General features: G+C 44.3%; 1 protein-coding gene across 2 annotated transcripts in view; it reads left to right on the top strand.

The window, feature by feature from the left end:
• Positions 1-22,610, top strand: part of LOC145357557 (plexin domain-containing protein 2-like) — a 386,160-nt gene that overhangs the window by 284,424 nt on the left and 79,126 nt on the right. For both annotated transcript variants that reach the window (XM_080211042.1, XM_080211038.1), the window contains 2 exons: positions 15,152-15,212; positions 15,581-15,743. In XM_080211042.1, the coding sequence (XP_080067168.1) occupies positions 15,152-15,212; positions 15,581-15,743 (224 nt within the window). The remainder of the gene's footprint in view (positions 1-15,151; positions 15,213-15,580; positions 15,744-22,610) is intronic.

Here is a 22,610-nt window from a genome sequence, read left to right on the forward strand (position 1 = left end):
GGTCAGGACAAAATATTTAAAAACCCATCCGGACAGTCTCTCTGCCTCCACCCACCACCGCCCCCCCACCCCCCAACTTTAACCTGCCTCCCGTGTCCAGCTTTTGTGTAGCTTGTCCTACTTGAACTCAATATGTGAGAAGCTATGAGCAGGCCCCAGGAAAACAACAAGCAGCGGCTACTGACCTCAAAGTCGTGGAAAACATAAAGCTCGCTAAAGGTGAGCATTCAAACTTCCCAAATGTCAGGTCAAGTAGCAGGGGGCTTTTTCACCAGTGCTACGCTGTTGCTGTTCCTGCTGCTCCTGGAACAGCTGTAACAGGCCTTGGACATCTGAAAGCATAAATTCAGAAGGGGATGAAGTTGGGCTAGAAAGCAAGAGAGCCATGGTGACACCATCAGCAGCTTGTTCATTGTGCCGGATAGCAAGATAAGGGTAGCTGGAAGGCAAGAAGGGGCATAAGGGAGGAACACACCAACTTCCTGAATGTCCTCCACACTACTGAATGCCATAGGCTCTATCACAACCAGCTCCATGATGAAGCTCCTCTATGGGGCTCAGAGTTTGCAGGTGTCCTTATCCCTCACTGGTTCAGGCTGCTCCCAGTGGTTATAGAACATCTTCTCCCTCAAGAGAGAGTTCCCGCTTTTCCCCCCTGCCCCTGATGTCTCCCACCCATCATGGCCGCACCCCCTCAGACCCCATCCTTCAGGCACTGCTCCTTGGTACTGCCCTGGCACTGCCAGGGTGTCAGGCAGACATTATCAGTGTCACGGAACACTGCTTGGCCTTGTCCCCATACACCTGGAGGGCTTCAATAACCTCCAATCCTACTGGTGAGTCTGGTCTCCATTAATGGGGACCATCCGAGATTCTCGCCAGTGAGGACTTTGACCGGTTAGGGAGTAAGTCCAAGTGAGCCCAGATGATTTTGTCCAGACTCACTAATAATATTTACAGAAGATCATGCATTTTTAAATCTGTTTTGCAACCTTTCACTGGCAAATCAGTGCCGATAAGATCGCAAGAGATGAAAATCTCTCGTCCTTTCTTACCAGCTTGCCTCAAACAGTGGAATGAGCCATTAAGATCGCAGCCCACGATCTCAGCCCTTTTTACATCAATTTGCTTCATTTGTTCGCATCGCTGTCCTGGGCATATTCCAGTTATGGTCCTGTGGGGTATGTATCCAAGGCTTTTGAAATCAGACATCATTGTATTATGTATCTCAATCATCATTAAGGGAAGCAATCTTAATAGGCGCTCAAACAGTGCTCATCACCTATGTGCCTGAGGTCTCTCCTGTCAAAGGCAATGAACTAACTGCACACTGCCCACTGGCATTTTGCAAAATAGACAGCTCCTGATTCCCAGCAATGCATACTGAATCTGAAAGTGCACGGCAGAGTGAGCACATAAGGAGGCAAGTGACTGGTGCACCCGTTCATGAAGTAGCTTCCATATCACAGCTAAACTCATGTGGTCAGAATCATTAAGTAAATCAATTGCCGACAGCATGCAACCTTAGGATAGAAATGAATCTCGGAGAGTACTGCTCGTTTTACAGTTCGCTTGTAGCTGCATCACAAGGGTTATGCTAAGGAACCTGCTAGCACAATTTAAAATACGGCTGAAGAAATCCTGGTTCTATAGTACAAAACTTCAGCAAGAAAAGAGGGCTGAAATTTAAATCTGCAAGTGATAGTTGTAGCACATGGATGCAAGTATGGCTATTAATTGTACTGAAACATGTCTTAATTCTTTATTTGTGCAGTGCAGTCTTTCCAGTTAATCAATCTGTTGCCAAAGTGGCACACTCCTTTGTTTAAACCAGAAACCAGTGTCCCATAAAGTTGTCACACACAAGTCCTTACAAATGAACACATCGGAACCAAAAAGGTGGATGTGTGACAGCACCAATTGCAAACATCGCTCCCTTTGGTGGATCAAGCAAATACAATCTCAGGCAAGAGAGAGTAACATCAGAGCAAGACATGGCATTCATCATGACTTGAGTTGGATTAATCTGATCAAACAACATTTTAATGAGTATATAAGGAGGCACTGCACTGACATCAGCTCACCAACAACAGGTTTGGTGGGAAAACAAGTTAAAATACAGCATCAATGGATTAAACACTAGAAAGGAAAGAAATACTTTTTTCTTAAGTATCAGAAGGAAGACTCTTATATTTACACGTAGCTTATATTGTTTCAAAATGTTGCATTATTACCTTGCTATCTTAAGGTAAATCTTAACATTATATAATGTTACATCTTACAAGGCAAGTGTCTTCACATGAAATTTTAATTTGACATCAGAGGATTGAGTGCTGAGGTCTATGCGTACAATTTATGCCATCCCAATTTTTCAGGCTGTAATTTCACCTCATTTTAATGGTTGAAGGATTAGATCTCTGGATTCCCCAAACTCTCCTTCCATTGGACCAAGGCCAGGCTGAGAAGTTAGCATTGCTTCATTCACATCCATAGTGATGTCCTTGGGAGTCACATAGATTATAGTATATAATATATACAGAATGTGTATTGTAGTATAAATATTTAACAACAGATTGGTTAAATTTCCTTGGTGGCCTTCCTAGATCCTAGATTGCAAGGGTGCTGAAATAATTGTAGTCTTTTACCAATACCAAGGTGGATCCCACATTTACTATTCCTGAGCCTGCCTTGTTTCTTACCAGTTACTGGGCTACCTGTTTTCCCAGGTGCAGGATGCAGAAGCACCTGGGCTGGTGAATTCCACCTCTATCCTCTCACCCTCCCCCACGGTGCTATCTTTTTTCTTGTATTCATTTATGGGATGTGGGTACCCCTGACGAGGCCAGAATTATTTGCCCATGCCTAGTTGCCCTTGAGGATGTGGTAGAGAGCTGCCTTCTTGAACTGCTGCAGATCAGTTGCACTGTTGGTAGCGGAAAGGAGTTGATTCCCAACCTAGTCATGATTCTTCCACTGCATCTCCACTCGACTTAGAGTCGGAGTGACTGAGTCACTGAGGGTTTAATAAGAACATAAGAACATAAGAAATAGGAGCAGGAGTAGGCCATCCAGCCCTTCGAGCCTGCCCCGCCATTCAATAAGATCATGGCTGATCTGTCGCTGCTCAGTTCCACTTTCCCGCCCTCTCCCCATAACCCTTAATCCCCTCTCCTATCAAAAACCCATCAACCCGCGTCTTAAAAATATTTAGCGAGGCAGCCTCCACCACTTCAACGGGCAGAGCATTCCAGAGATTCACCACCCTTTGAGTGAAGAAGTTCCTCCTCAACTCCGTTCTAAACCGCCCCCCTTTTATCTTGAGGCTGTGCCCCCTAGTCCTATTGTCTTTTTTGAGCGGGTCTTTCTAGTAACAGTAATGTCATTAAGACCCTCCAGTCCTACCACCTTTCCATCGCTAACACCCGACAAATTATTCACGTCCTCCTCCGTGAAGACAGAAACAAAAAAGTTATTCAATACCTTAGCCATATCCCCATCCCCTACCACTAAAGTTTTCAAAGACTTTAAGGACAAGGTATGTATAATAGCGTTCCAGGATGGGGAGGCTAGGGAAGTCTAAATTAGGGTGGCCTGGGTGAGTGATTGAGGCTAAGCAGAGAGGCTGAGGGAACAAGGGAAGAAAGTCCAGAAGCAGAGAGCTTTCAAAGTCAAAATGGGGCTTCTGATGGAGATGCTACCTCTCTCTCTCTCTCTCTCTCCCCCTCCCGCCTTCCCATCTCAGGTCTAAGTCCATTTATTTTCAGGTTTCCCCATGCAATGTAAATCAACCTGCCAGCTTAAAAGTTGAAGCTGGATGGGAAATGCCCCTTAGGTGGCCAAGAGCCTCAATTGGAGAAAGGCTGAGTGAGTGTTCTATCTGAGGCCTGGCTTACCCCGACGTGAAATTAGTGTGAGGTCGAGGTCAGACAGGAACCCAGAGGGAATTCTGTTCCTTTAATTTCACACCCCCACCTCACCTAACAACCCATCTGTGGGGCAGAATGAAATTCAAGCCAAGGGTCTGTGGAATGGGTGTTTTTTTTTCTTGTTTATATTTATTCATGGAATATGGGCATAGCAGGTTAGGCCATTGTCCATCCCTAATTGTCCTTGAGAAGGTGATGGTGAGCGGCCTTCTTGAACTGCTGCAGTCTATGTAGTGTAGGTTCACCCCCAGTGCTCTTAGGAAGGGGGTTCCAATATTTTGCCCCAGCGACTGTGAATAAACAGCATTATATTTCCAAATCAGGATGGTGCGTGGCTTGGAGGATAATTTCCAGATGGTGGTGTTCCCATGTGTCTGCTGCCCTTGTCCTTCTAGATAATTGCAGTTGTGGGTTTGGAAGGTGCTAAGGTTGTTTGGTGAATTCCTGCACTGCATCATGTAGATGGTATACTGTGCTGCCACTGTGTTGGTGGTGGAGAGAGTGAATATTTGTGGAAGGGGTGCCAATCAATTGGGCTGCTTTGTCCTGGATGGTATCAAGCTTCTTAAGTGTAGTTGGAAATGCACTCATTCAGGCAAGTGGAAAGTATTCCATCATACTCCTTACTTGTGCCTTGTGGAGACTGGACAGGTTTTGGGGAGTCAGGAGGTGAGTTACTCACTGCAGGATTCCTAGCCTGTGGTCTGCTGTTTTAGCCACAGTATTTATAGCCATTCCTGTCCAGTTACAGGATACATGACAGAAAGCCACTGAAATATGTTGAGTTAGCAGGTGAGTGTTGAATGAAAATGTGAAGTTCATTAAATTATGAGGAGAATCGGTTTCAGGGCAAAAATGACTATTCTGGTGGTGGTGGAAATGTCAGATGATCAAATGCCATGGATTGAGCATTGAGGATCTAAGGCCAGAAAACTTGATGATTTCTGACACCAACTGAAGAACTGGGTTGTTGGGGAAGTAACGATTATGCTGTTAATGTGATTCATGGCTAAAGGGAAATATATTCCCAGCTACTATCAAGGGGAAATAAGGTCATATTTTCATTCATTAATGGTGCGAGAGGAAAAAAAAGATTTATTTTGAAATCATGAAATGAGAATAGCAAGCATGGATGCTTTAATTTAACATTTTTTGAATAGCTGTTTCAGAAAATACTGTTTAACTTATCATGGCAGTCTGAAACACTGGAGAAGTAACAACTAATGGTAAGGATAGGAAAATAAATGATTTGCATAATTGCAACTGTGACATTACCATGGTAAGTGGTTATTGCTGTCTCTGAATAACTGGGGTATAGTATTTTCATATTGTTATGCTAAGTAAGGTTTGTGAAAATGTTATGAAAGATCTGTTCCTTTCATCCAGAGGGAAATGAGACACTGTAATCAATGCCTCTGTCTCTCAGTGCAAAAATGAGAGACATTTAGTGGATTTCAAGCCAGCCTGGCACATACATTCAAAGTATCAGCACTTTCAATAAGCTAGCGATGGGGTTTATTTAATAGCTTTGGTACATTATTATTTATGACATTCTGTGTGACTGAGATGGTGGCATATTATCCCCCTTCATCATTCTCGACCTGTCTGCCTTTTGACATTCTCAACCAATTAATCTTTTTCCATTGCTCGCCTCTATGATCTCCAATGGGAGTGCGCTCTTTGCTATTCCCATCCCTACCTGTCTGCATACAGTCAGACCTCTCATCCTGCATCCTCACCCTCACCTGCAGCATAACCAAAAGTTCCAACCTCAAGCCTTCCTGCTCCCTGGCAATATCGGCTGCAGCTACAAGGTCAGCTGCTACGTGCATGACAGTGATGCCCAGCTTTGTTCCTCAAGCTGTTCATTTGCTGACATCAAATCAAACATGCCACTTGTGGGAATGCCATCACAACAAGGACTTCAGCACTCCAAAAGGAACCAAAACCTTCCCAAAGCAACACAGAATGGTCAATGAACACAGCCTTGCCAGAATTGCCCACTTCTACTGCACAACAGAAATGAACTATTGATGGAGCTCAATATTGGTAAGAACAAAGCCACCCTACTCAGCTTCTCACTGAAATCTTGCACCTTAAACGTATATTCCATCCTTTTTTGTGCTTGAACGGACAGTTTCAAAATCTTGATCTTCTTTACAACCTGAGGCTGAGCTCCAAACTTTACATTCAGTCTTTTGATAAGATCACTTACAAGGAGGTAATCATCAACTACAGAAAGTGTCCACGTCAACGGGGATGAATTGGAAATGATTGAGAGCTTCAAGTTTCTAGATGTCCAGATCACCAGTCCCTCTACACCAGTGCTATAGTTATGTAAGCCCACCAGTGCTTCTATTTTCTCAGGAGGCTAAGGAAATCAGGCACATCTGCTACAACTCATCAACTTTTGCAGATGCACCATAGAAAGCATTCTTTCTGATTGTATCATAGCTTGGTATGGTTCCTGTTCTGACCAAAGCCACAAGAAACTACAAAGGATTGTGAACATTGCTCAACCCATCACGCAAACCAGCTTCCCATCATTTGACTCTGTCTACACTTCCCACTGCCTCGGTAAAACAGCCAGCATAATCAAGGCTCCCACGCACCCCATATGTACTCTCTTTTATCTTCTTCCATCGGGAAAAAGATGCAGAAGTCTGAGATCATGTACCAACTGATTGAAGAACAGCACCTTCCTTGCTGCCATCAAACTTTTGAATGAACCTACCTTATTAAGTTGACCTTTCTCTACATCCTAGCTATGACTGTAACACTACATTCTGTACCCGCTCCTTTCCTTCTCCCCATGTACTCTATAAACAGTATGTTTCGGCTGTGTAACACATAAGAAACAATACTTTTCACTGTATCGCAAAACATGCGACAATAATAAATTAAATCAAATCAAAGGTATCTGCCCCATTGTCAATTAAAATCCTCATCTGTCTATCTTCAAAACCTCAATTTCCCCAGTATTTCCCTTATTAATCTCCTTGGCTATACCCTATTCTGCATACATATTAACCTGCTCTCAGCAACCTCCATGTCATTCCCTGTGACCCACTGGATTGAGCAAAAATCTTCATTCTTGTCTTCAAATAGCTCCACCAACGTAATCATCTCCAGATCTTCTTTCACTCTTCATGAGAAAGAAAAGCCTTTAGCCACCAGAAATTCTCTTCCAAAACTCTTCTGCCTCCCTACATTTTAAAAACGTTGTCAAAACCTACCTCTTTGACCATGGTTGGACCCACGCTGACTCTGTTTGATTATACTCTCCTTTCCAAAATTTTTTCCTCTTTGATTATTGACTCCAGCATCTTGCCAATAATAGATGTTAAACTAACTGGCCTTCTGCTTTTCTCCCTTTTTGAACAAGGGCTTCACATCATCTGTTTTCCAATCCTCTGGTACTGTCCCAGAATTTAAGCAGTTATGAAAAATTTCAACCAATATGTCCATTATCTCTGCAACTACTTCCATTAGTATGCAGTTCATCAGGTCCTAGGACTTCTCCACCTTTAGCCCCTTGAGTTTCTCTAATATACTTTCCTTTGTGGTTGGGATTTTTGTAAGTTCTACCATGTTATTTGAACTCAGCCCATCTGATATCTTAGGAATATTTGTAATGTTTTCCACAGTGAAGACTGATGCAAAAATATTATTCTATATGTGTGCCATTTCTTTGTTTGCTGTTACCACTTCACCAGTCTCATTCAGTAGAAGTCCCCATTTACCTAAGCCACCCACTTCCTATTTATATGTCCATAGCACTCATACTGCTTGTTTTTATGCTGGTAGGGTGGGAAGTGTGGTGGTGGGTAGGATAGTAAGTGGCTGAGGGTGACAGGTGGGTGAGGTGAGTAGAAGTGTGAGGTGGGTAGTTGGGTCAGGGGTAGTTGGAAAGGGTAACCAGGTTAAGGGCTCCTCAAGTCCGATCATTGGGTAGGGGTCAGGGGGTTGTGTAGTCAGGTGGTCGGGGGTATTTAGGTTGGGTTGGTTAGGGGCTGGTGTTTTATTGAAGGAAAAGTCATTAAATGATAGATGGACTAAACAAACACTAGAATTGGGGTAATATTACTTTTTTGTTAGTCTGTGCCAAACCAAAGAGCGGAATTGTCCTGTCCAGCCCACCATGGGAATCGTAGCGTGTGGGACATAGAAAATGCAAAGGTCTGTTGACCTCAGGCGGGATTTACCAGCTTTGGGGTGACCATAACTATAAAATCTCTCCCAAATCATCTATTTTAATGCTGCCACCAGACACTGAAGGTGGGATTTTACAGCCTCACTCGTTCCGAAACCAGAAAATCCCACCCAAGGTCATTAACCTCCATGCTCTGCCCCCTTGTCCGCTCCGATTCCTGTAGTGGGTGGGGGTAGTAAAATTCTGGCCTGAGACTGCATCGGAGCACATATAGGAAATGCTCCCTTTCGTGTTGCTCCTTAATTGACATGGAGACAAGTTTTCCAACCAATAAGGAATGGAAAACGAACTCACCAAGTTGGAGGGCCAGTCAGAAGTCCTCCAGCTTGAGAGGGGCAGCACACTGCAGTGAAGGTAAGTAAAAGACAGTGTGCCTCAAAATTGAGGAGCCCATCTTGCCAACCTTCTTAATCTCAGAAGAGCAGATTTAGGACTGAGTTGAGGAGGAACTCCGTCACACAAAGGGTTGTGAATCTGTGGAATTCCCTGCCCTGTGAGGCTACCTCATTGAATGTTTTTAAAATAAGGAGAGATAAATTTTTGAACAGTAAAGCAGTTAATAGCGGGCAGGTAAGTGGAGCTGAGTCCACGAAAAGATCAGCCATGGTCTTATTGAATGGCGGAGCAGGCTCGAGGGGCCAGATGGCCTACCCCTGCTCCTAGCTCTTATGTTCTTAAATACAACAACAATAACACTTAGCAGCATTCCACCTTGGACAAGCCTGTATAGAGAATTTTCCTTTGAATCAAGACTTAAAGTGCATGTATAAACTATCTTGTTGTATGCCAGCAAACATTATATTGCAATAACAATAGTCCTAATTTAAAACTACAGAGCTGCCTCTGTTGCTATGAAGCACCCGATAATAGCACAGTTAGAATTTGTTCAATCTTTAGCCTAAAAATTGGGATAACTGATGTTTGTTTCTCAGGCATTATGCCAATATCAAAATGATAGGTGGGAAGTGGACACCAACCAGCTTGAGAGAACTACTGTGGTAGCACAGTAGTTAGCACTGCTGCCTCGCAGCTCCAGGGACCCAGGTTTGATTCTCAGCTTGGGTCACTGCCTGTGTGGAGTTTGCACATTCTCCTCATGTCTGTGTGGATTTCCTCCGGGTGCTCCAGTTTCCTCCCACAGTCCCAACGATGTGTGGGTTAGGTTGATTGATGTGGAGATACCGGCATTGGACTGGGGTAAACACAGTGAGAAGTGCCAAGTTTCTCAAGTTTCCTGTTCTTGGTGTGCATGTGGATGGCGTATTCCTTTGTTTTGTCAAATTTTTTAAATTTGTTTCTTATTTAGGTTGATTGGTCATGCTAAATTTCCATAGTGTCAGGGAGATTAGAATGGTAAATACATGGGATTACAAGGGTAGGCTGTGGGTGGGATTGTTGTCAGTGCTGACACAGTGGGCCGAATGGCCTCCTTCTACACTGTAAGGATTCTATGATTGGCGAAGCAGGCAATAACTCTTTGCATACGCAAATAAGAAGCCCAAGATGCTTTTAGGTTTCTGCTAAAATTTTAATTATCACCGAGGCAGTTGTTAATCATCACTTTCTGCACTCAGGGGGGAAACCAGCCCTACAAAATTCCAGCAACAGAAAGTTACTTCGCTACTTTGTGGAAAAAGTTCTCGGTGACTACAGAACAAACAGAATAGTTGTTTACAAAAGACAGGTTTCCAAAACAAAAAGTGTTTGAGGCGACTCTCCCAAAAAGGTTCTAAGTGTCGGATTCACATAAAGACTGGAGTAAATCACACTGGTTTTTTCAAGCAGTCCCCCTGCCCGCCTCAATCACAACCCCCTCACCTACCCCCCCCCCCCCCACAGTCCCAATATCCCAATCAACTCCCCGATTTCCCTCTCCCCGCCCAGAACACTCCTCCCTCTGTCTCTCAGCCCAATTGCAAAGTGGCAGTGGGAGCCCCCCCCCCAAACCCACCCTCTATTAGGCTCCACCCCCTTGCCCATTGGGCAGTGCCAAGGTGCCTCTTGAGCATTGGCACTTTGCCCCTTGGGCAATGCCAGGGGCCCAGGCCCAGGCCACCTGGCACCTCGCCCTTTGGGGGGCCCTCAGCTGCCCCCCTTCACTCCAGCAGGGTAGGCCACCAGCTCCCCGCAAGTGTGGAGACCTGGTAAATCCCGCTGGAGTGAACCACTCCTGGTGGGGAGGTGAGAGGTTAGCAGGCCCAGTGATCTCAGTCCTGGGCTTGCTAATGGTCTTTAAATAATACTTTATTAATTTATGCAGCGCTGTGCCGGAAGTCCAGCACTGGGAGACACATGGAGGCTTGGATATCGGGCACAAATTAAACAAATCGACCACTATTAGAGTCTCCCGGCAACTGCGCTGAAAAAGCAGCGCTGCGGGATGGGAGAATCACCCCCGTTAACTTTCATAGAATCCCTACAGTGCTGATTGAGGCTGTTCGGCCCATCAAATCTGCACTGATTCTCTGAAAGAATATCTCATCTACAGACCCTTCCTACAACCCCATCCAGGTAACCACACAGATTTACCATGGCTAATCCATCTAACCTACAGCTCCTGGGAAACTAAAGGATAATTTACCAGCAATCCACCTAACCTGTTTAATGTTCAGATCTAACTGTTCATTCTTACTGACACTGATCACCTTGAACTAGGGGAGCATAGATTTTGGACAGATAAAGCACTTCTAACTAGTAGTTAAATGGAACACTGAAGATTAACTTGTTTCATGAAGCATAAAATTACTCACATTGTGAATTGAAGTCTGATGCAGATTGCTTTGGGGATGACAATATGTTTTCAATACTAAAAAAAAGAATGAGACACTAAAGAAATTTGCATATAGTAATTGTGTATTCTCTATGTACGATGATACAGATTTCGGCAAGCAGAAAATGCATTGCTTTTTTTGTAACAAAGTCATTCTTCAAACTGAGAATAGGTTTCCAATATATTACAGTTAATTTGGTTGAAATGTTTCTGGACATCATCAGAAATAAGTTTTGCAACTGAAGCATATAGAAACAGAAACTAGAAGCAGGAGTAGGCCATTTGGCCCTTCGAGTCTGCTCCATCATTCTTTCTGATCATGACTGATCATCAAATTCAATATCCTGATCCCCCCTGCAGCCCCATGTCCCTTAATCCCTTTTGCCAAAAGACATGGAGTGTGATTTATTTACGTGATTTATTTAGATATCCAGAAGGCCTTTGACAAGGAGTTGCATAGGAGCCTGTTAAATAAGTTAAGAGCCCATAATGTTCAGGATAAGATCCTGGCATGGGTAGAGGATTGGCTGACTGGCAGAAGGCAGAGAGTGGGAATAAAGGAGACTTTTTCAGGATGACAGCTAGTGACCAGTGGTGTGCCTCAGGGGTCAGTGCTGGGACCACAACTTTTCACAATATACATTAACAACTTGGAAGAAGGAATTGAAGGCATTGTTGCTAAATTTGCAGATGATACAAAGATATGTAGAGGGACAGGTAGTATTGAGGAAGCGGGGGACTGCAGAAGGACTTGGACAAATCAGGAGAGTGAGCAAAGAAGTAGCAGATGGAATACAATGTGGAAAAGTGTGAGATTATGCACTTTGGAAGGAGGAATGGAGGTATAGACTATTTTCTAAATGGGAAAATAGGAAACAGAAACACAAAGGGAGTTGGGAGTCATTGTTCAAGATTCTCTTAAGGTTAACTTGCAGGTTCAGTCGGTGGCTGGTAAAACAAATGCAATGTTAGTATTCATGTCGAGAGGGCTAGAATACAAGAGCATTGGGATTAGCTTAGTGGTTTTAAAAAAAAGGGCAGCATGGGACAAGTTGGGCCAAAGGGCCTGTTTCCATGCTGTAAACCTCTATGACTCTATGATTCTATGGTAAGATTTGAATGAATGATTTTTTTTAACTTTCTGTGTGCTCCAACCATTTAAATAATCATATTTTTTAATCCAAATGCCCAAAATTAAATGAACACTATTTTCTTCATTGTTTGAGGCCAAACATTAAATCACTTGTCAGGCTTTGGCATGCTTGTTGCAATGCAGATAAGTGGTGCTATGTCAAACAGTTGGTCATTAACTAGATATTTATACAGCTGCCAAATATGCCTCGAAAGGACATCAGCTTAAAGTTTAATTATTAGTCACAAGGAAGGCTTACATTATCGCTGCCATGAATTTACTGTGAAATTCCCCTAACCGCCACAGCCCAGCATTCTGAGCCTGTATAAAGCTCTATCAGACCCCACTTAGAGTATTGTGAGCAGTTTTGGACCCCATATTTAAGGAAGGATGTGATGGCTTTGGAAAGGGTCCACAGGAGGTTGACAAGAATGGTCCCTGGAATGAAGAGCTTGTTGTATGAGGAGCAGTCAAGGACCTTGGGTCTGTACTCTGTTGGAGTTTAGAAGGATGGGGGAGGGATGATTCAGGTGTGGAGGCCAGATAATGACATTCAACTGTATGGAAATGATGTTCCTGGCATGGAACGTCAGGATTCCCGTTCCGTCACTGGTGGGGATGGGGACAATTGCATCATGCTTTTACACCAGCGTGGAACACAATTTGAGCATGTGGCGAGATTTTCCACTCCTATCACCAAACCCGCCCAACAAGAATGGGATTGAAAAATATCTCCCACCAACCCCCCCCCACCCGGTGATTCTGATCATATAAGCTCTCTCCATATGATTGGGTATTCCACAAAATTGATTAGCCCATGTCTTGGCTATTGTGTTATGATCGAGGTGATTCATTTTTCAATGTCCATGCCATCAACTCTGGATGACCCATTCTCACATTAATGAACTAGAAAAAACACAGCAACACCTCTGAGATCACCATTGTCTGAATGCAGATGCTGGCATTCATTTTAAATCCCAGTCCATCTTTGAATTGATCATTGACAGCAGCGGGTGGGACGTTCCAGTAGAGTGTAGGTCCGACATGTCTTATTTGTAATCCACCTTCGAAGCTTTTGGAAACTTGACCAGATTGCAGTTGCAGACACATCAGCTGACTTCTGGCAGCCATATTATGATGTGGAGATGCTGGCGTTGGACAGGGGTAAACATGTCATGGGTTCATGTCACACTATCTGTAACCCCATGACTTGTCTGGACTTGCAAAATCTCACTAACTATCCCAGCTGGAGACCATACACATCTCCCTAACCTGTCTCTGCACTCACATCGTCTACACTTTAAGATTTGATTACCTGTAAAGACTCCAACCATTATTTTGTAATTGAGTTGGTGCCTTTATATGTCCTGTTTGTGAACAGAACTCCTACTTACCTGACCAAGGAGCAGCGCTCTGAAAGCGAGTGGCTTTTGCTACCAAATAAACCTGTTGGACTTTAACCTGGTGTTGTGAGACTTCTTACTGAGCCATCTTATGTCCATGCCTTTGTTTTAAGAGTTGAAATTGCCTTTTCAAAAGATAAGTGTAAAATATGTCAAAACCAGCTGATGAGAAATCAAATTAGTCTTCCATAGGACACATCTTTGAAATTTTTGTATAAAAATCAGTGAGACTTATTTGACGGTGAAATTGGTTTGTGATATATTTCATAATGCACTGGATCATGAAGCTCTGATGTTATTATTGTTGCTGATATTGATTTTGAAAACCCAGTGGCAGCCGGGGTTCTGTTGGTTAGCACACTTGACCAGTTACTGTCTGGACACGTTCACATTCTTCTTTTTCTGTAATTGCAGCATGAATATATTTAAAATGTGGAGATTAACACCTTTGTTAAAATAGCAGGTGATTTATTGGTACAATGCACAGTAATTTCCAAATTCATTTCTGGGAACATCATAGCAAATTGAAAGCAATCCAATCAATGAAGGTTCCTTTGTTCTGCTAACTATGAATTTTCTATGTACAGAAGGATCTAAGCAATTTCAGTACTGTCCCCAATGGACAAATATGCATGAGACAAAGCAAGCTCTACTTTGACATGAAATTGGCAATCTTTTTGTAAAATCCACTGAGGTGACTGGTGTGGCAAAGGGAAAGCCTGACTACTGTATGATGTTAAAGGCAAATTACTGCGGACACTAGAATCTGAAACCAAAAGATTTGGTGGAAAATCTCATCAGGTCTGGCAGTATCTATTTGGAGAGAAAAGAGCTCATGTTTCAAGTCCAGGTGACCTTTTGTCAAAGCTTTGAAAGGAATGGTTGAGGACTCTGGGTCTGTACTCGTTGGAGTTTAGAAAGATAAGGGGGGACCTTATTGAAACTTATAGGATACTGCAAGACCTGGATACAGTGGACATGGACAGGATGTTTCCACTAGTAGGAAAAACTAGAACTAGAGGGTACAACCTCAGGCTAAAGGGACGATCCTTTAAAACAGAAATGAGGAAGAATTTCTTCAGCCAGAGAGTGGTGAATCTGTGGAACTCTTTACCGCAGAAGGCTGTGGAGGCCAGCCATTGAGTGTCTTTAAGACAGAGATAGATAGGTTCTTGATTGAGGGGATCAGGGGTTGTGGGGAAAAGCAGGAGAATGGGGATGAGAAAAATATCAACCATAATTGAATGGCAGAGCAGACTCGATGGGCCGAGTGACCTAATTCTGCTCCTGTATCTTATGGTCTTATGGTCTTTTGATAAAGCTTTGACAAAGGGTCAACTGGACTCAAAACATCAGCTCTTTTCTCTCTTTTTAGATGCTACCAGACCTGCTGAGATTTTCTAGCATTTTCTCTTCTGATTGCTGTACGATGTTAAGTTGGCCACAGATTTCCTATAAGCCCATTTCACAGCAGTGACTTAGACCAATTCCCCCTCACTAGTCTTTCCGGTCCCTGAACTGGAAACGTCTGTTGTGTAGTCTAGCTCTCCGCTGTCCAGCACTCGTGTGTGTGCCAGTTACTCCACAAAAACACATCAGCCAACATTGGCTAAAGGAGTTATTAGCAATTGCTTTCTAATTAGATGCATGATTCTAAATATGGAAACTTCAAGTTAATTTTGCTTTAATTTATTTTTATACATGCAGGTGTTCCAGTGGATTTGATCGCCATCGACAGGATTGGGTCGATAACAGCTGTCCTGATGAGGTACATTGTCTGAAGTAGAGTTGAGTTAAGTAATAAAACAAAATTGAAATTATAATAGAATTTTATTACATTCTCCACCTCATTAAACCATGTTCATGAAAACCATCGACTGTATCATTACTAACCACCTTAATGGTATTGGAGCAAAAGGATGAATGGTTTTCAGTCCTAAGGTGAGCTCTGTGTAATCTTATCAGACAGCTGTGCACATCAAGGTATTATGATAAATGTTTGTGTCCAGACAATGTCCCTAGTCTTTTTTTCATGGACTTAAAAATACTCCCTGCTGCTTCTTTGTATAGTTGTTTCTCAGGAGTAATTGGTTTGCATATTTTGCAGGAGCTAAACTGCTTTTCTCTCTGCTACAGTCTAAAGATAAGACATGTGACATCAAGCCTGGCGAGGTGACTCAAGCTGCTTTATCTACAACAACAGATGTTGCAACATCAGCTACAAGACCCAGAATCCCAAGCACCACATCCACAACTGCTTTCACATTTGGTCTTCCGACTTCCAGCTTAACCACAGAAGGTACGGGTAAAGACAAATGAACCATTTATAACTCACCAATGAGAATGCCAACAGTGGGGTGGCATGGTGGCACGTTGGTGAGCACTGCTACCTCAAAGCCACAGCGACCCTGGTTCAATTCCTGACTTGGGTCACAGTCTGTGTAGAGTTTGCACATTCTCCCCATGTCTGCGTAGGCATACTCCAAGTTCTCCAGTTTCCTCCCACAGTTCGAAAAATGTGCTGGTAGATGCATTGGCCATGCTAAATTCTCCTTCTGTGTACTCGAACAGACACCTGAATGTAGAACTTTGGACTTTCACAGTAACTTCATTGCAGTGTTAATGTCATCTTACTTGCAGCATTAATAAATAATAAAAACATTTGGACTGTTAAGAGTCAGTGTAAAATTTAACTGTCTTTTTAATGGACCAATTATACTACAATTTACTTTGATTTGATGTAATTTTGGCATCACAATGTGTACAGTGTTATTTGTGTATGAAGCTATCCTAATTAAATCTCAGTCAGGCAGCGTAAGATCACATCAAAGAAGCATTCTTAAAACATTTCCACTTCAACCAGTGTCAAATAAAAAGAGAAAATAGAACATTTCTATTTAATCTATTTTATGTTAACAAAGGAGCCAATTATCCTGCCAGATCTTACCAGGCTTTCTGATGCCGCACTTGGATAACAGCTTACGTTTGCTTACATGTACAGCAGAATTGTATTTTCACTGGTCAGGAAGTTACAAAATGCCAACAGTATAGCTCAGGAGGCTTTCTGAAATTGGCATGGGATTTACCATCCCCATTTTCGGAGTAGGGTGGGGACAGGAACAGCAGAGGGGGCAGAGACTCGAGGGGGGGTCCCAAAATTGCTTTTACCCCAGCAGCATTTCCCCACTCGATTTCCCCACCACTTCTGACCACTGACGTCACGAGAATCTGACTTTAAAAATCAGGATCCATATTGACATCAATATGAATCTCCTTATCAGGCCTTCACTCCTGATAGTCCCCTCATATTAAATTGTCCATTCATGTTGGTGTGAGGGCATGTTGATGCGAATCATGACAGGCACCTCCCCCCCCCCCCACCCCCCGCAAGATGTGCATCTGCTGAACAGAACTCGCTGGAAGCACACAGATGACTACAACCTCCAGGACAGCAAGGGTCACAGCTGGGCAGTGCCAGAAGGGATTCTGGGGTGGGGGGGTGGGAGGAGGGGGCAGAGTGAGGGGATGTGTTCCATGGTATGGAAGGGGAGGGTGGAGTCCCTTTTTTTTTAACCTCAGGGCATTCTTTTTTAAAATCTACTGATGGGGCAAGCGTGGCATCTTGGAACCTGTCTCTCACATTTTTCATCACAGTGTTTAAAAACATGGCAATAAAAGGCAGCAAGGCAGCCATCTGCTTTTGCTATGCAAGAAAATCCCAGACATCCATTTTCAGTGATAATTAAGAAGGGTAGTTACTTTGCATTGTGGTATTCAAGGGGATAGTGGGATAGTCAGGACGGTTGAGGGGGAAGTTAGAGTGAGGTAATAGTGAGCAACTGTGGGGTGAGTTCTGTAGTTACCCAGCAGTTAGACCAGGACTTTTGGTCTAACAAATTCAGTACATAAGAACATAAGAAATAGGAGCAGGAGTAGGCCAACTAGCCCTTCGAGCCTGCCCCGCCATTCAATAAGATCATGGCTGATCTGTCGTGGCTCAGTTCCACATTCCCGCCCTTGCCCCATAACCCTTAATCCCCTCTCTCATCAAAAACCCATCAACCCGCGTCTTAAAAATATTTAGCGAGGCAGCCTCCACCACTTCAACGGGCAGAGAATTCCAGAGATTCACCACCCTTTGAGTGAAGAAGTTCCTCCTTAACTCCGTTCTAAACCGCCTCCCCTTTATCTTGAGGCTGTGCCCCCTAGTCCTACTGTCTTTTTTGAGCGGGAAGAGTCTCTCCACCTCTATCCTATCCATCCCATTCATCATCTTATATGTCTCAATGAGATCTCCCCTCATTCTTCTAAACTCTAACGAGTACAAGCCTAGTTTATTCAGCCTCTCCTCAGAGCTCAACCCCCTCAACTCTGGCATCAGCCTAGTGAACCTCCTCTGCACTCCCTCCAAGGCCAAAATATCCTATTTCTCAGAATTTGTTCCATATCTCAGCTAACCTGAGAGGGAAGTTCATTTTACAATTTTAGCCCTGCTTGAAGCTTGTACTTTTGCATTGTAACATGACACCATAAATAATACTGACTTGCTGTAGTCAAGAATACTATGTCAATGATTTAGCCTAAGTCATCATAAGATGCAAGAGGAGAAGTGAAAATAATTGGCAGCATTTCAATAAGGAAGGTGTAAATTGGTTATCGTTACAAGTATTTTTGATTTGAATCAAACATATTTTGAAAGGGAATATGTTTAGTATCGGTTTTCCACTTTGTGTTTCTTGATATGATAAGTGGCAGCAGAAAATAATGAATGTTTTGCTGCTCGTAACTTTACATTCTAAACTGCAGGCCATTATCTGTACAAAGTTTTCGAGGTCCAAGATCATCAGCTTCCTTGCCCCCTCATGGTGTTAATGTACAAGATGAAGTACTTGCCTCCTTACTGTTCACCGTGTGCTTAAAATACATTTATGTGCAAAAATCAGTGAGTGGTGCTTTTAAACAGCTGAGGGTTTTGGACCAGCAAGGGAGAGGTTGTGAAGCAGGGCTGATGAAATGGTGGACATGTAGTTAGAATAAAAAGCCATCCAAGCACCAGCACACTCCCTGTGCCTCGCCCCCCGCCAGGAATATCACCCACTGAATTGTGCCTTCATGTGGCTTTTTTTCTTGGGGATCCAACTCCAATGTAGGTGTGGATTCCTGTTCGCCTGATAGTTTTGTGAGATCATGTCCAAGCAAAGAAGCAGTGTCAGGAATGAATCAGATTCAGAGTATTAACTTGGGGGAAGGGTGTGTGTGGCTGGGGGGGCGTGCGGACAGAGAGAGAGAGAGAATGATGAGGTGGGGGGTAACAGAGAGAGAGAGAGAGAATGATGGGGTGGGGGGGGGACAGAGAGAGAGAGAATGATGGGGTGGGGGGGGGGTTCTTTGAGAACTGGATGGTGTAGGTTACAAAAGTCACTTTCTTAAACTAATAGCAGAGGGTTAGAGAGAAGAGGAAGGGCAATGAGAGAGAGCAGCATTACAAGGGGCAAGCAAGAGTAAATAAGCAAAGTAATACATTTGATTGCAAAGAGCACTCACCTTTCATGTGCACTACAGTTTTGAATGAACAGGTAACTAAAACAGAATTACTTTATAGGCTGCTTCCAGTCAATTTTGCCAATTCTTGCTGGGTTTGAAGGCAGGGGTACTCATAAAATGTAACCCATCTACTGCCTGTTGTCTACTAGCCTGTAGCTGGTCTGTTTCCAATTTTATAGAGAGAAGTAGAGGCATCAGGCTGCCCTATTGAGGTCCTTCAGTGGCCAATTATTATTAAGTATCTCATTCCTTTTTCTCATTGCTATTTTACCTACTGCAGAAGGAAGCCCACTCCAGTGGCTGGTGACCATAAGACCATAAGACATAGGAGCAGAATTAGGCCACTCAGCCCATCGAGTCTGCTCCACCATTCAATCATGGATCCCCCTCCTCAGGATCATACCCTCTTTAACCCTTCCCTCCTCAGCACAAGCCTCGAACACTTGGACCTCCAATCACCTCACTGGCCCCTGCTTGCCAAGTCTAACTTCCACTGGGTCTCCCTCCTTGGGGGCTGGATACGGTTTCAGAAGTGGCCACCGCTCAAACCTGGGGCTTCAGAGTTGCTGCCTATTTGATTGGCTGGCAGCTTTCCAAGGCAGGAGTCCTCCTCCCCAGTTGGGGGCACGAATCTCACCCTGAACCAGTTCAAACCCATCAAATGTTAAATGGCAGTGGAATAGCTGGTATCGGTGGGAATGTGTTACTTGCTAATCCTTAGCAAGTTTGCGAATACTCACCATCCAAAAAATGGTGTTTGTCTCTTGCCTTTAAACTTGGAATTTTACAATATAGGGTGAAACCTTACAAAAAGGCAGAGTGGTATTTTGAGTGAGAAAACCAGCGTGTTGCTCTCCAGAGAGCTCAGGTCAGTTGTCTCTCCTGATCTTACGAAAATTTGCCAAAAAATATCAAGAGGACCTGATTCATGGTGTCAGACAGGGGGACGGGGCCTCAACACACCAGCAAAATCCAGCTGCTCAGACATCAGGGCACCATCTTCAAAGGACACCCCAATCAGACCCTGAATAAACCTCCCCAACAGCCCCCACAGAGGTCTGAAGGCCCCCCTTCCCCACCCCCAATTGGATTTGGCAATTTGCTACCCACCCCGAGCCCTTCTCGCCACCCCTTCTTCTCCCCCTACCCCCAAGCCTCTCAGTCTGAGCTAGCACCCATCTCCACCACCACCCCCAGCCCTCATCCCCAAACCTCCATCCATTTCTGGCACCACCACATCTAAATTAACGCCCCCCCCCCCCCCCCCCTCCACCATAAGGCACCTACTGGGGCCTGCCCCTTGGCCCAGGTTGGCATTGCAGGAACTACTGCCTGTTCATGTCCCTGCCCCCTAGAAGCTATACATACATTTATTCATGATCCTGGTGAAACAAAAGAGCTGAACTCAAGAGGTGAGGTGAGAGTGACAGCTTTTTATATTAAGGCAGCATTTGACAGCATATGGCATCAGTGAACCTTATAAAACTGGAGTCAATGTGACTCGGAGGGGGTAACTCTCAATTGGTTGGAGTCACATTCAGCACATAGGAAGATGGTTGTGGTGGTTGAAGATCATTCATCACAGTCCAACGACACCACTGCAGGAGGCCCTCAGGGTAGCGTCCGAGACCCGACCATCTTCAGCTGCTTCATCAATGATCTTCCATCCATCATGAGTTCAGAAGTGTAATGTTCAGTGATGACTGCGTAATGTTTTAGTTCAAAGTTTATTTATTACTGTCACAAGTAGGTTTACATTAACACTGCAATGAAGTCACTGTGAAAATCCCCTAGTTGCCAGACTCTGATACCTGTTCGGGTACACTGAGGGAGAATTAGGTGCCAATGCATCTAACCAGCACATCTTTTGGACTGTGGGGGGAAACCGGAGCACCTGGAGAAAACCCACACGGACATGAGGAGAACATGCAGATTCCGCACAGACAGTGACCCAGCTGGGAATTAAATCTGGGTTCCTGACGCTGTGAGGCAGCAGTGCTAACCACCGTGCCACCATGCCTCCCCAAAAGCTTAGTTAATGTTTCTACCCGCACTGTGACTCCCCAATACTGAAGCAGTCTATGTCCAAATGCAGCAAGATCTGGAAAACATTCAGGCTTGGGCAGGTAAGTGGCAAGTAACATTCATGCCACACAATTACCAGACAATGACCATTTCCAATAAGAGAGGATCTAGCTATCAGCTATCGTTCAATGGTATTACGAGTGCTGAATCCCGCACTATCAATAACTTGGGGTTTACCATTGATCAGAAACTGAACTTAACTAGCCATATAAATGCTGTGGCAGGTCAGAGGCTTAGAATTCTGTGGTAAGTAACCCACCTCCTGACTCCCCAAAGCCTGCCACCATCTATAAGGCACAAGTCAAGAGTACAATAGAATATTCCCCACCTGCCTGGAGGAGCGCAGCCCCAGCAACAACTGAAAAGCTGGTGACCATCCAGGACAAAGCAGCTCACTTGACTGGTGTCCCATTCACCACTTTAAACATTCGCTCCATCCACACCGTAGCAGCAGTGTATACCATCTAAAAGGTACACTGCAGCAACTCACCAAGGCCCTTGACAGCACCTTCCAAACCCACGATGTCTGTCACCTAGAAGGACAAGGGCAGCAGATGCATAGCAACAACAGCACCTGCAAGTTCCCTCCAAATCACACACCATCCTGACTTGGAAATATATTGCAGTTCTTCAAGTGTCGCTGGGTCAATATCCTGACACTCCTTCCTTACCTGCACTGTGGGGGTACCTACATCACATGGAATGCAATGAACATAAGAAATAGGAGCAGGAATAGGCCATCCAGCCCCTCGAGCCTGCCCTGCCATTCAATAAGATCATGGCTGATCTGTTGTGTCTCAGTTCCACATTCCCGCCCTCTCCCCATAACCCTTAATCCCCTCTCTTATCAAAAACCCATCAACCCGCGTCTTAAAAATATTTAGCGAGGCAGCCTCCACCACCTCAATGGGCAGAGAATTCCAGAGATTCACCACCCTTTGAGTGAAGAAGTTCCTCCTCAACTCTGTTCTAAACCGCCCCCCCCTTTATCTTGAAGCTGTGCCCCCTAGTCCTACTGTCCTTTCTGAGCGGGAAGAGCCTCTCCACCTCTATCCTATCCATCCCATTCATCATCTTATACGTCTCAATGAGATCTCCCCTCATTCTTCTAAACTCTAACGAGTACAAGCCTAGTTTATTCAGCCTCTCCTCATAGCTCAACCCCCTCAACTCTGGTATCAGCCTAGTAAACTTCCTCTGCACTCCCTCCAAGGCCAAAATATCCTTGCGTAAGTACGGCGACCAAAACTGCACACACTACTCCAGCTGCGGCCTCACCCGTGCCCTATACAGCTGCAGCAAGACCTCCCTACTTTTATATTCAATCCCCCTCGCTATGAAGGCCAGCATCCCATTTGCCTTCCTGACCACCTGCTGCACCTGCAGGCTGGGTTTTTGCGACTCATGCACAAGGACCCCGAGGTCCCTCTGCACCGTCGCCTGCTGCAGTTTTTCGCCCCATAAGTAATAGTCCTTCCTACCAAAGTGGACCACCTCACACTTGCCAACATTAAATTCCATTTGCCATTTCCTGGCC

Source organism: Carcharhinus amblyrhynchos, chromosome 2 (genome assembly GCF_965287045.1).
Source record: "Carcharhinus amblyrhynchos chromosome 2, sCarAmb.v2.hapA, whole genome shotgun sequence".
NCBI lineage: Eukaryota > Metazoa > Chordata > Chondrichthyes > Carcharhiniformes > Carcharhinidae > Carcharhinus > Carcharhinus amblyrhynchos.